The sequence below is a fragment of the Ursus americanus genome, chromosome X, assembly GCF_024610735.1.
Source record: "Ursus americanus isolate L20-20 chromosome X, mUrsAme1.1.p, whole genome shotgun sequence".
Lineage (NCBI taxonomy): Eukaryota > Metazoa > Chordata > Mammalia > Carnivora > Ursidae > Ursus > Ursus americanus.
In genome coordinates, this window is record NC_142164.1 from 96,955,884 (window position 1) to 96,967,904 (window position 12,021).

At 45.1% G+C, this 12,021-nt stretch overlaps 1 protein-coding gene across 14 annotated transcripts in view; it reads left to right on the plus strand.

Annotated features, from left to right (window-relative positions):
* DMD (dystrophin) overlaps positions 1–12,021 on the plus strand; it is a 2,097,152-nt gene that overhangs the window by 1,986,033 nt on the left and 99,098 nt on the right. For all 14 annotated transcript variants that reach the window (XM_087859359.1, XM_087859361.1, XM_087859356.1 and 11 more), the window contains one exon: positions 10,326–10,527. In XM_087859359.1, coding sequence (XP_087715485.1) covers positions 10,326–10,527 — 202 coding nt within the window. The remainder of the gene's footprint in view (positions 1–10,325; positions 10,528–12,021) is intronic.

Consider the following 12,021-nt stretch of genomic DNA (forward strand, 5'->3'; position numbering starts at 1 on the left):
TAAGAAGTGACATTGACAGGCCTTAGTGATGAACTTGACAGGGTGGGTGAGGGGGCCTCAAGGAAGCTACGAGGTGTTCGCTTGGGGGAATGGTGGACTTGCGTGGGAGTGGGGAACGTGAAGCTGTGATGCTCGGGGGAAGTAGACAGATGATAGTTAGGACCATCAGCACGTAGAGGCTAGGAAGAGTGTGCAGAGGAAGAAAAGAGTATTTAGGCTGTACAGAGGGCATTGCAAAGGAGTGGCCAGAGGGGGAGAAGGAAGGTCCCAAGAACTCGAGTGCCATGTAGTGTGCGGGAGGAAAGAAGTGGCTGGCCACCAGGGGCACGTGCTGCTGGGAGGTCAGCATGGACTCGGTGCAAGTGGCGTTGGATTTAGCAACAAGGAGGTACTTACCAACTTCAGTGAGATTCTTAGAAGTGTGGTGGAGATGGCGAGTGGGCTTAAAAGTAAATGGGAAGCAGGTGTAAAGATGATCAGTATGGCCAGGTCTTGGAAAATTTAGTTTGAAAGGGGGAGGGAAGGAGGGTGGCAGTTGGCTGCCGTGGACAGAGGCGTTAATGAAGTGTACATACTTATAAGTTGAGAGACACTTGAGTCCATTTAAATGGAGATGAGAAGAAGAGAGAAAGAGATAATAAAAAATAGGGCTTCTCAGAGCATAGGGGAGGTCATCTAGGACCCAAGAGAAGGCAGGGGCTCCTCTCTTCCACCGTATGGGGGGCGGCGAGGCAGGAATCTGTGCAGGTCTGGGTAGCTAAGGAGATCTAGGGGCTGGAGGGTGCGGGGAGCCATGTGGAGGTTTGTTTTCTGTGTGAAGGTAGAGAGAGTTCTGCCGCAGTTGGGAGCGGAGGGTGATTGGGTTGTGGGTGGGTTCACCTTTCGGGAGAAGAAGGGAGAAGAGGGCTGATTAGAGCAGGAGCCCAGTGTGCTGGGTGTTCTGTAGTGGTACCAAGCTGCGCGGGCATGGATCGCTCTGGGCTTATTCAGTGCTCAGGAGCCGGATGGGTCCATTGCAGGTGGGCACACGACAGCTGGGCAAGAGAAGGGGGGATTTGGGCAAAACAGTGGTGAAGTGGTTGAAGTGATGTCTGTCAAGGCCATGTTGAATTCACATAGAAGCTGCTAATCAGGAGGTAAGGGGATCGAGGGGCTGACTGTTGAGGGAGGCATAGGAAGAGGTGGCGTAGAAATAACTGAAAGGCTGGCAAGCTGTGGTCCGAGAGTAGCATAGCGCAACATTGTTTCACGAGTGGAACAGGTCCAGTGACAGGGTCTCGGCTCTGACCGTTTGGGTGGCATACATGTGAACTTGCACGGAGATGAAACAGGAAGTTCAGGGAGTGAGTCACGAGTGATGCCCCAGTCATCCCTGCTGATGTTGAAAACATCTAGAATCGGGGCCAGAAGCAGGGAAGAGAGAACTGTGAACCTGGGCTGCGAAGCCTTCGGGAATGAAGGCGCCTGGCCAGAGGCCTGCAGAGGCTAGCAGGCAGTCAAGGATAGTTGCTGGTGTGTGGCTTTTCACCCAGAGAGGGAGGAGAAATGTTCCAGAAGTGAAATTACTTAGGAGGAGAGAGTCAGCTTTTCCTCTTTATCTGGGCCTTTCCAGTCCTTAGCACAAAGCGCGGCACACGCTAGGGTTTCATGTGTTTCCATGGAATGGATGCATGAGCAAAAGTGAATTGAGGCTTCCATTCCCTTACAGCTTACAGTCTGAAGCTGTCGTTTTTCAGCTATACAGCTGCCAAGTTTAAGTGGTTTTTAAAGGGCTCCCCAGAGCTGGGATTTCCTCAGGGACCTGTTAATGTACAGTAGCTGGAAAGAGGCCCATTGGGGTGGGGTGGGGTGGGGCGGAGTCAGAGAGCTGGGCAGAGAAAGTGTTCTGCCTTTTTTTTTCTTCTCTTGGCCCTACCCCATCCCAGAGATAATGCTTTCCATTGATAAAGGGATAATTAGGAACCTGTTACTGTAAAGCGTTATTAGTATAGAGTATCTTCCTGTGAGATCCTAAAAGTTCAAAAGAGATAATCAGCTCTTTGAAGTTATACTTTGAAAAAGCCCAGAAATGGACAAGATGGAAACCCTTCTAGTGACTGTCCTTCTCTATGATATTGCTTCGTCCCTTGGATTTAGGCATTATCCACTTCTGTTAAAGAATTCTGTTCACAAATATGTCTCATTTTATCATTTCGGTTTCTGTTAAAATTTCCAATAAATGTTGGGAAAATGGGGCGATTTGATACTACAAGAAAGTTTGGCCATTGGAGGTTATAACCTTGTAGTAGAGTTAAGCTCTGAGGGTAGGATGTAGAATTTCCACTTGGAAACAGATTTGAAATTCTCAGCCTTTGCTTTCTGAGCATGACTTTTCTCCTATTTGAAACAGATGTAGGTACAGCCGAATTAGGGTGTATTTACCTAAATTACATACTGGATTCTCAAGAATGGTGGGAGAGTTCCACGTGTTGTATGACGACAGAATGAAGAGTTCGCCAGTCCTTTTAGTCTTGAAAACATGTGCGGTCACGTTACTTAACTAACCGTTCTGTAGATGATTTAAGAATTTCCTCTTAATTTGATGTTTGCTTAGGTTTATCTTCCGGCCTTTCTGTCATTTCTGTGCCTGCAAAGCCATGATAAAGAGCTATTGTGTGCAGTGCAGGCAAATAAAACTTGTCCTGGCTAGCTCTTCCAAGCTAAGGTCGCTTCGACCAACTTTTGCTTTAATGAAAATTAATGATGTTATCTCAGTGATGTCCTGATGCCAGGGAAGAGTTTGAGTTTACTGATGTTTTAGAAAATATGCAGCACTCCTGCCATTAAACACTTGGTCGTCTTTTTGCACTTTGCTATCAAAGCCTCAATATTGCAGAAACCCGAATAACACAATTTTATCCACTACCAAAAATTCGCTATTTAAGTTGCGAGCTTCACCATTGGCCTCTAATGTCCCCAGTTTGTAATCGGTTTAATGTTGCATGACTCCATACTGCCTTTCAGCACACTCTGAGTGAAAATTAAACTCTGCGGAAAAGCAGAGACAAAGAGAAAATCTTGGTAAGAGGGATTTGTAAGCTGCTTCCTATGGCTGATACCCGCCCCTTTCCCCCGAGAGTTAGAAGGAAGATAATCTAGGCTTTTTCTTCCTCAATCTCTAGTTCTGATGACATCCGATAGGTGTATGGCTTCTACAATTAAAAATGTAGCCAACTTCTAAGAGCAAACATAAAAATGCACTTAACAAAGCATGTGTATTTAGTTTATTAGTGCGTGGTGGGTTGGAGAGAGCCCAAACTAGGGCTAAATGTACTGCAGTTGATAAATGTGACAAATATTCTGCAAACAAGAAATAGAGAACAATTTGCTTCTGCTCAGCAACTGACTCACACAGTAGAGAGATTTTGCACGGCCTGAGGTTACCGGAATAGTCACGGCTGCCGGACTCACCCTCGCCACGACAAAGCAGGTGAAAGACTTGCTCCCTTCTTGGCGAAACCACCTCACCTTTTGAGAGGGCACCAAGGATGGCCTTCGACAGGGTTCGGTCGCTAACGAAGACTCGCAGGATCCACGACAGCGTAGCTGACACTCTTCAGTCTAGTGCAGGGAAAGGCCCCAGTGAGGCCGCAGCATGAAAGCCAGAATGTGCCTGGCTGCCTCATGGCAAGGCGGCCCAAGAGGCCAGGGTCGTTATCTTGTCCGTCCCCCACAGAAACCCACTTTTCTCACATAGATGAGAGGTTCTTTTTCACATAGGTGAGAGGCCAGGTCTTTGTTATTTCAGGATTCGAAGCAGTCTTGAGGAGCAGAGCCAAGCGAATTTTCTCAGCTGACGTGGTCTCACAGATGCTGGTGGCTGAGGAGAGGGCACCTATAATAGAACCTCCTTGCTCCCAGGGGAAGTACTGTAGTCCTATTTCAAATGTGTCCAGTACCCATGAGGCGCACACTAGGGGAGGCCTGGTTGGCCCTGAGCACCCTGTAGCTTCCGTTTCCAGAGTTGGGTGCCCTCCAAGTGCTGTCTTTGCCCTGGATCTTTCCCATCACTGTATCTTTTCCCATTCAGAGCCAGTTGTATCTGGCCAGGGATTCCTCGCCCAGCTCCTTACTCTCCTTTTATTCTCTTTTATTTCATGCGGCCCCATGCTCTGTGGTCCACCAGACACGTTGTTGCCATTGTGTAGTCACATCTTTACTATAACTAGGAAATCAGTGTGAGATGCAGAAATGGCCAGTCACCCAGGTTAGCATCGTGGTAGTCGTCGTCACTCCTAAATAGTTGTTGGTGTGCTTATGCCACAGAAATTTCTGTAATGGTCTACATCATATTGCTGGCTTTCCAGTCACAGGGATGTGGGCCCACCAATTTAGGCTTATATTCCTCAGTGATCAGAGCATTCCAGTTGTCCCTCCACCCATTTGTGGCTTTCCTCACATGCTAACGGGTCAAATAGCTATTTTTTTTTACACGTAATATTGTGATAGATGAGACATATAGCATATGAACCTTCTACCGTATACCCAAGACCTGTCTTAAACCTTCAGCCTCACAGTGGCCACACAGTATTCTTTCAGATTATCGTAAATCAGTGTTCTCCAGATTTGACTGGGTAGATATTCCTACAGGATACTTTTCAGCACAAGTGCTTAATAACTGATGTGTCCTGTGAAACAAGAACCAAAAGACATAGCTCCTTCAGTATAACTCCACAGACTCCTGTTTATAATTAGAACTCACATCTCTTCTTCCAGTGTGTTCCATAGATTGGCCAGAACCGTCCTCACTTCTTGACTCTGTCCCCCCACCCTGCTTCTTGACTCTTTAAAGAGACAGTTGACTCATAGCTAAGGGAGAGTATTTTAAGCCTCTTTCTAGGCACCAACATGATGTTGGATTTTCCCTTTTGTAACACCCACGGTGTGGCTTTGTTCCCTTCAGCAACAATCTGACCTTTCTTCCTCATCATTAATTTTAGTCCAAACCTTCCACCCACACACAAAGGATGCCCCTTGGGTTCAGCCGCTTGGCTCGTGCCTATTGAGCTGGTGGCAAGATGAGGCCTAGGGTGCTTCCCCTCAATCTCTTCCCAAAGGTAAAGGGTCAGATTGGGTTAGTACAGAAAAATGGGGTTACCCTGTTTCTAGGCAACAAAACATTTGTGGACAGTCAGCTCCAGCTAGTTGAGGGGTGGGGAAGGAGTAATCCATTCCATCAGTCCCTGTGGAATTCTTCCACTTAGGTTCCAACTAATAGCCATAATATCCTGTTTCAGAATAAAACCAGCCTTTGAGACTCTTAATTGTAGCCCCAGTCCAGGGACTGCTAGGTATGGCATTGAAAAACAAAATGTGGTGAAGTCAGAAACACCTGTGAGTCCCCCCACTTGAATTACCTTTTTCATTGTAAGTGGTCTCACAGGTGTAGCCTATTTATCAAAGTGAGAGTTGCCCAGGTTCCTTTGGTTAGATCTCCACCTGCAGGCCGGAGAGAGTGAAGCTCATCTGAAGGAGATGCTGAACTTCTTGGAGCTTCGCTAATACTTCCAAGGAACTGAATTTTTAGCCGACCTGCTGTCTGCTGTCAGCTTGCAGTTCCTTTCTCATCCATGCTGTTAGCTCCTCTGCTTCAGGTTCTACTGTTTCTAGATTCCACTAGAAAGTTCTATCGTCAATAACAATGTCAAAGCCTGTGCTGCTTGAAATCAAGGGTAGCTTGGCAACCAGCATCGATGGTTCATTTTCATCCCTTCCGTCAGAATCCTCTTTTTTCTTTTTCAGTAATACCATAGCCATACTTTTAGCTAAGGATGAGTTGGGGGTTTCCTAAACAATCTCACAGCTGACACTCATTGCACTGGGAGGAGCAGTCGGGGCTCAGTTGCTAAAGGAGACTCGTGGAACCCAAATGACAGTGTTTAAAAAATTTACAGTTCATTATAGAAAAAGGCTACCATATGCCATCAGCATTAAAAGCAGGATCACAGCCTAGGGTCCGGAGAGGCCGGGTGCAAGCCCCGAGTGCCCGCTCTCTGGAAGGGCCGTACTAGGATGCACTTTCTCTCTTCAATCAAGAACCACCAATGTGAGCACAAACCACTTTGGAAACCAGGGAGCACATAGTGGAGTCTCATACAGGATTTCTTAAAGCCTTCTGGTAACCTGGGCATGTTCTTCCCACGTAGCCGGTCCCACACCTCGCGACCTTCACGGGTCTACCCCCAAGCAGGTAAAAACGGTCAGTGTTACTTCTGCCAATAAACAGTAGTGATAAGCTGTAACCCGTAGCTACATATCAACACAGCAAGGCACTTCTTTTCATTGCTTTGATCTAGGCTCTGCATTGTGTTGCCCTTTAGCAAAAAACATCTTAGGCCAACTCCAGAGCCTCTGAAATTAACACAGCACAGATAACCATATCAAAGTGCACCGACTTTCTTGCTGGACAGAGATGTGCTTGGAAAGTCCTTCAGCCTGAAGTGTCCACTGCCTGGAGAATGGCATGACCTTACCAGCAGCCTCCTCTTCCCACAGGTGCCCGATGCCGGGGCCGGAGCCAGCGGGCACACAGCGCTTATCCCACTGGCGCCCTCCTCTGTCTCGGTCTGCACAGGTTAGGTTACGGGATTGTTGGTATATTAGCACAGAGTGTCTGCATTGACCCGTGGAATGAGCTTGGGGGCCATGTGGGCACCGTGGGACTTGCGCTAACTGACTTTCTGGTGCTTCTTTTCCCTCCCACTGTTCTCCCTGGTAGAGACCGTGGGATGGTTTTCTTTTTCTGTCAAGTCTATAAGGGCACCTCCTGCAACCTCCCTTCGTGGTCTTCAGTATGGACCTCCACGTGTCCTGCTATAATGCCCAGAGCGAGCCTCCTTCTCTCTGCAGAAAGATTCTAAAGGTGCTTTCTAGTCCTCAGAGCCCAAGAGTCAGTAAAAGAATAAAAAAAACTTGACTTCAGCTCCTCCCTTGTGGCATTTGTAGAAAAGAGTAGAGTTAGCATTTGAATCTAGAATGTTGAAAGGGCGATTACTCACAACCAGAGCCTCAGGAGCCATTAATGGGATCCTGTATTCAGTCCCTCCCCACACACACACCCCACTTCATTTTCTGCTTTTTCTGCTTTTCCTGAAGGGCAGATAGGGTCCTGGAGAGCAAGTTCTTTTGTCCTGTCCCCACCCTCTCTCAAACCCACAGCCCTTGTGCAGAGGGACGCCACCAAATGGTCCCTATTCTTCAGTCGCGTCAAAACCTATAGCATCCTCTACTGTACAAACAATTTTTGAAAGAGTGGGTATTTTAGCCCATGTTTGGATTTTTACATGGCTTTAAAATATATTCCATAGTAAGAAGATACATACATTCACCCCCCCAATGGAAATTCCTAGTTTGAGATAAAAGAATAGTTTGACAGAATTGTCTGCTGGTTGCTTTTAGAGGCTTCTAGAAACAGCGAATCATTATGTTTAATGTTTCATCAAAAAATCTCACTGTATTCTTTCGGATGGTCGTTTGGAACACTTAAGTGCATGTCTCTGTGGCAATGAAATTGTCCCTATCGATTTTCTCACCTCTTTTCAAGTACATAGTATTGGCTATGGATACCTGTCTAGAAGTCTTTGAAAAAGTGTTCCACGAAAGGGGAATTCTGTTTGATACGTTTGTTTGGGGGAAATGTGTTCTCGGGTCTTCTGTGAGGGACTGTTCTGTTTAACCGCATCTGGTTTCAGCAGAGCTCACTTCACAGTATTTCTCTCTGAACTGTGTCATCTCTGCTCCTGTTATTCTGGAACTATTGTCTTGCTCCCCTCTGGAGCTATTTATACTCCAAATTTTCCATTCTGTGTGTTACCCATTCACCTGTACAGAGATAAGAGTAGACTCTGTAAAAAGAAATCTGTGCCGTGTTGCTACTGGTTTGTTTGCTTCCATCACACGAGTAAATGAGACTTTTAGTACAAACCCGAGTCTACAAATTCTCCTTTGTTAGTTCTTGTATCCTTGGATGTAAGGCAAAATATTTATAATGACTAAGGCAGAGTAACAAGAAAATAATAGAACAACTTCAAACCACCTGAAGCTTCCTTCAGTTTACAAAGAATCACTCTGAGAATATTGGTATTTGGAAGAAAGCCGTTCCTCTCTCACACTCATGGAGATGGTGAGCTGCTTTTCTAAGTGTTCTCACTCCCCTGCGTCTGAACATTTGCCTTCTGAGCAAGTGCAGCATGCAGAAGAGGAGGGGGTGAGAAAGTTGGGAGTCCTTTGTCTGTGTCCCTCTCCCCAGGCTTCCTTGCAGCCCCTGCTCGCTGGGCCTTCGCCCCCCCCCCCAACTCTCAGCCCCTGGCCTGCTTGCGGTATGATTATTTTTTTCATTCTTCATTCTTTTTCCTACCTGCCTCCCTCTCAAATCAAGCTATATTCTTTCCTGTCACTTTTAAATAAAGTCTCAGCTTCCATGTAAAGAGGTCATTTCTCTATCTTGAGAGTATTTTAACACAAAAGGAATGGGGCCTTTGCTTTGATAGGGCGAGTGTTAGTCCGGGGCATTTTCAGGAAACTGCGTGGAAGCCACAGAGCTTTACTGACTGGGATGAAAGACGAAAACCCCTCCTGCTTCCACCACCAGGTCTCCTTCTGGCTTCCAGGGAAACTTCAAAGGTTACTATTTTTCTTTTTTAAAAGAGAAAAACGTGCATGACATAGGAATGAACCTGCAGAGGTATTAATCACTCCCCTCCCCCCCACCGTTTAATTAGAACGCACCACAAATAACTAGTAAAATACATTGAAGCCTTAAATTTGCATCTGTTCAGCATCGGGCAAGCTGTTTACTGACTGGGATGGCCCAGGTTTATCTGCGGTTGTTTAGAACTGTACTGCCTCCTCCCCGTAGATGCACGAGAGGTTTACTTAATTACCATTGATTCTTTGTCTCCACGGACTGAGAATTCAGACCAGAGCTTAAGTGTATAAGGTGTTAGAAAAGCACTGTTGCTGCCTTTCCAATTTGGCTAATAAATTGGCTTTAGAGAAAAGCATCTTCCCGTGACATTTGGGAGGAAAGCTTACGATTTGCTGCTGTTGGACAAGGTTGAGGTCTCGCTTTTGTTAGATTTTTGTCTTGCAGCATTTGAGTAAATAACACTTGAGAGCAAGGGAATCCACCTCCCCCATCTTAGAAAGTTCTTAGAGTTCTTGAGAAGTACGTTGTAGAATACAGCTTGAAGGTGAGAGAGATATGCCTCAGGTCTAAAAACTGAGTAGATTATGCAGTTACTTTAGTTTTAATCAAGTTGATGATTTTTTTCACCTAATATTAAGGTAGCAGAGAGATGGTGAGGTGACTGATATTTCAAGGCAAAAAAGGCTTAATGATTACAAATACATAGCTGGAAATAGAGTTTACACAACCCTAACCATACAGATTAATCAAACTGACCTATTGTCAGGAACTCTTTCAAAATTTCTAGTAAAACAGATTTTTTTCTTACTCAGAATGTGGAAAGGAGTCTATTCGCATAGAACATTCTAGGTCCCCTTAACTTCAGGAATGGAAACTTTCCCCACCTACATTCTTCATCCAGTGCCTGTGAGATTTCACACTAACCTCAGATCCTGAATACTCCAGCCATGAAACTTAGAGCTGGGGGTGAAGACAAACGGCTTTAAAGGAGGGTAGGGTTTACCTCTACAGTCCTCTGCTCTACCAGCTGAGCTATTGACGGGCACATGGATAAAGCAGACGTGGCATATTTAGACAATGGAATAGTACTCAGCCATCAAAAAGAATGAAATCTTGCCATTTGCGATGACATGGATGCAACTAGAGGGTATTGTGCTAAGTGAAATAAGTCAGTCAGAGAAAGACAAAGACCATATGATTTCACTCATTTGGAATTTAAGAAACAAAGCAGGTGAACATAGGGGAAGGGAAGAGAAAATAAAGTAGGATAGAAACAGGGAGGCAAACCATCAGAGACTCTTAACTCTAGGGAACAAACTGAGGGTTGCTGGCGGGGAGGTGGGTGGCTGACCGGCTGGTGGGTGATGGGCATGAAGGGGAGGGCACTTGATGGAATGAGCACTGGGTGTTCTCTGCAACTTACAGATCACTAAATTCTACCCCTGAAACCAGTAGTCCGCTATATGTTAACTTAATTGAATTTAAAAAAAATTTTTTTTAAAAAGAGGGTAGGGTTTGGGTTTGGTGTTCACTAAAAGAGTACGAGACAACCCGACCAGGATTTTCCAAGGAAAGGGAAAAAGAGTGAAAGGAGGATTTCCTCCTGGGAATCACTTGTGATTTTATGTGGCTTTTGCAGTGGATCTCTTGAGCCTGTCGGCGGCATGCGATGCTTTGGACCAGCACAACCTCAAGCAAAACGATCAGCCCATGGACATTCTGCAGGTCATTAATTGTCTGACCACTATTTATGATCGCCTGGAGCAAGAACACAACAATCTGGTCAACGTCCCTCTCTGCGTGGACATGTGTCTCAACTGGCTGCTGAATGTTTATGACACGTATGTATGGCAAGCTCTTTACGGACTCTGCCACGGGAGGCTTAGTTTCTAGAATGGTGCCGGTGTAATTAGCATCACAACTGGGGCCCTAGTCTAGAAATACTGTCCTCAGGATGAAGTGTTCATGAAGCCCTGTGACGCAATGCTGCCCCGGTGATAAATCATTTTTGCATTCACTGACGCTGAAAAATATTTGGATGAACTAGGAGGTAAGAGCTAGAATGTAGATTGCTCTCAGAAAACAAACAAAACCCTGAGATACTCATTTTTCATACTCATGTTTCAAATAGTAGAATGAGTCAGTGTGTTGCCTTTTCTTGCCTGTGTAATTTGAATTCCTCCATCCACGTCGGGGGTGGCTCCCGCTCAGTGGCAGAAATGGACGTGCTCTCAGAGATGCTGGCGCACCTGTCAGCAGATCGGCACAGCATTCGAGGAGCCTCAGGAGCTTTTTGCGGAAGATCTTGAATTGATAAGCCAAACAAAAACGAGAACAAGCCCTTAATGGAGCCAACTCAGCTTCTCAAACTGAGGAAGTTTTAGAACGTTTTTGCAGAGTTTCTGTTCGGCGCCTCCCTTCATCACTCTCTTGGAGAGTACTTGTTCATTTCTTTTGGATTGCACCCAGGAGGTATCCCCAATTCTTGTTTTTTGTCTTCAGCTTACCAAAGGCAATTGAGGGAGGTAGCAGACCGAATTGGTTTTAATTTTGACTGAATTCTTCTTAGACCTCAAAATGATGACATGCCTCATTTCACATGCCAATGAGAACATATTCCCCTTTGGAAATCTGGGAAGGTTTTCTGAGAGGAGTTGCATTTCAGCTGTTTTGCCTTTGTTGTAGATTTCTGCCACCTCTGTGATTACAATGTATATTTTTTTCTTTGTTATTTTGGTAAGGTAATGCTTTTTGAATTCCAAGACCACCTGGCTATTTAATTCTGATAAGTATTTACCAAGCCCTTGAACGTATTGGATTTTAATTGTGGATTACCCTTAACATTTGCTCTGATAAGGGTTTGTACTCGGGTGTTCCTTCACGTAGGTTTTGGCGCTGTGCTCCTTGCAGATGATGTCTGAATGGATTCTGAGTATATAGAACTTCCCTTCTATGTGCCTCACAATTATCTGGGGACAATTTTAACTCCTTGAAGACCTGAGTTACACTTTATGAAGTTTACTTGTTAAACTTTGATTTGCCTTTTTAGAGAGGCAAAAAGATAAGGAAACCTTCCAATGATCATAATTTCGTTAATGCATTAGGATCCTGTTTGACTAAGGGATTTAGTAAATTGTACCAGTTAAAAGTTGAGCATATTGTTCACCCAAAACAACCCCAGTTGCGATGTATCCTTTAGAGTTTTGAAGTGCTAGATAGGAGAATTATTCTATAATCTCTCTGTCTCTCTAAGTACCATGTAAGGTTCACTTTCTTTCTCTAACAAAAGCTGCAAATTATTGAAAATCATTTTCTACAAAATGGAACATTATTCA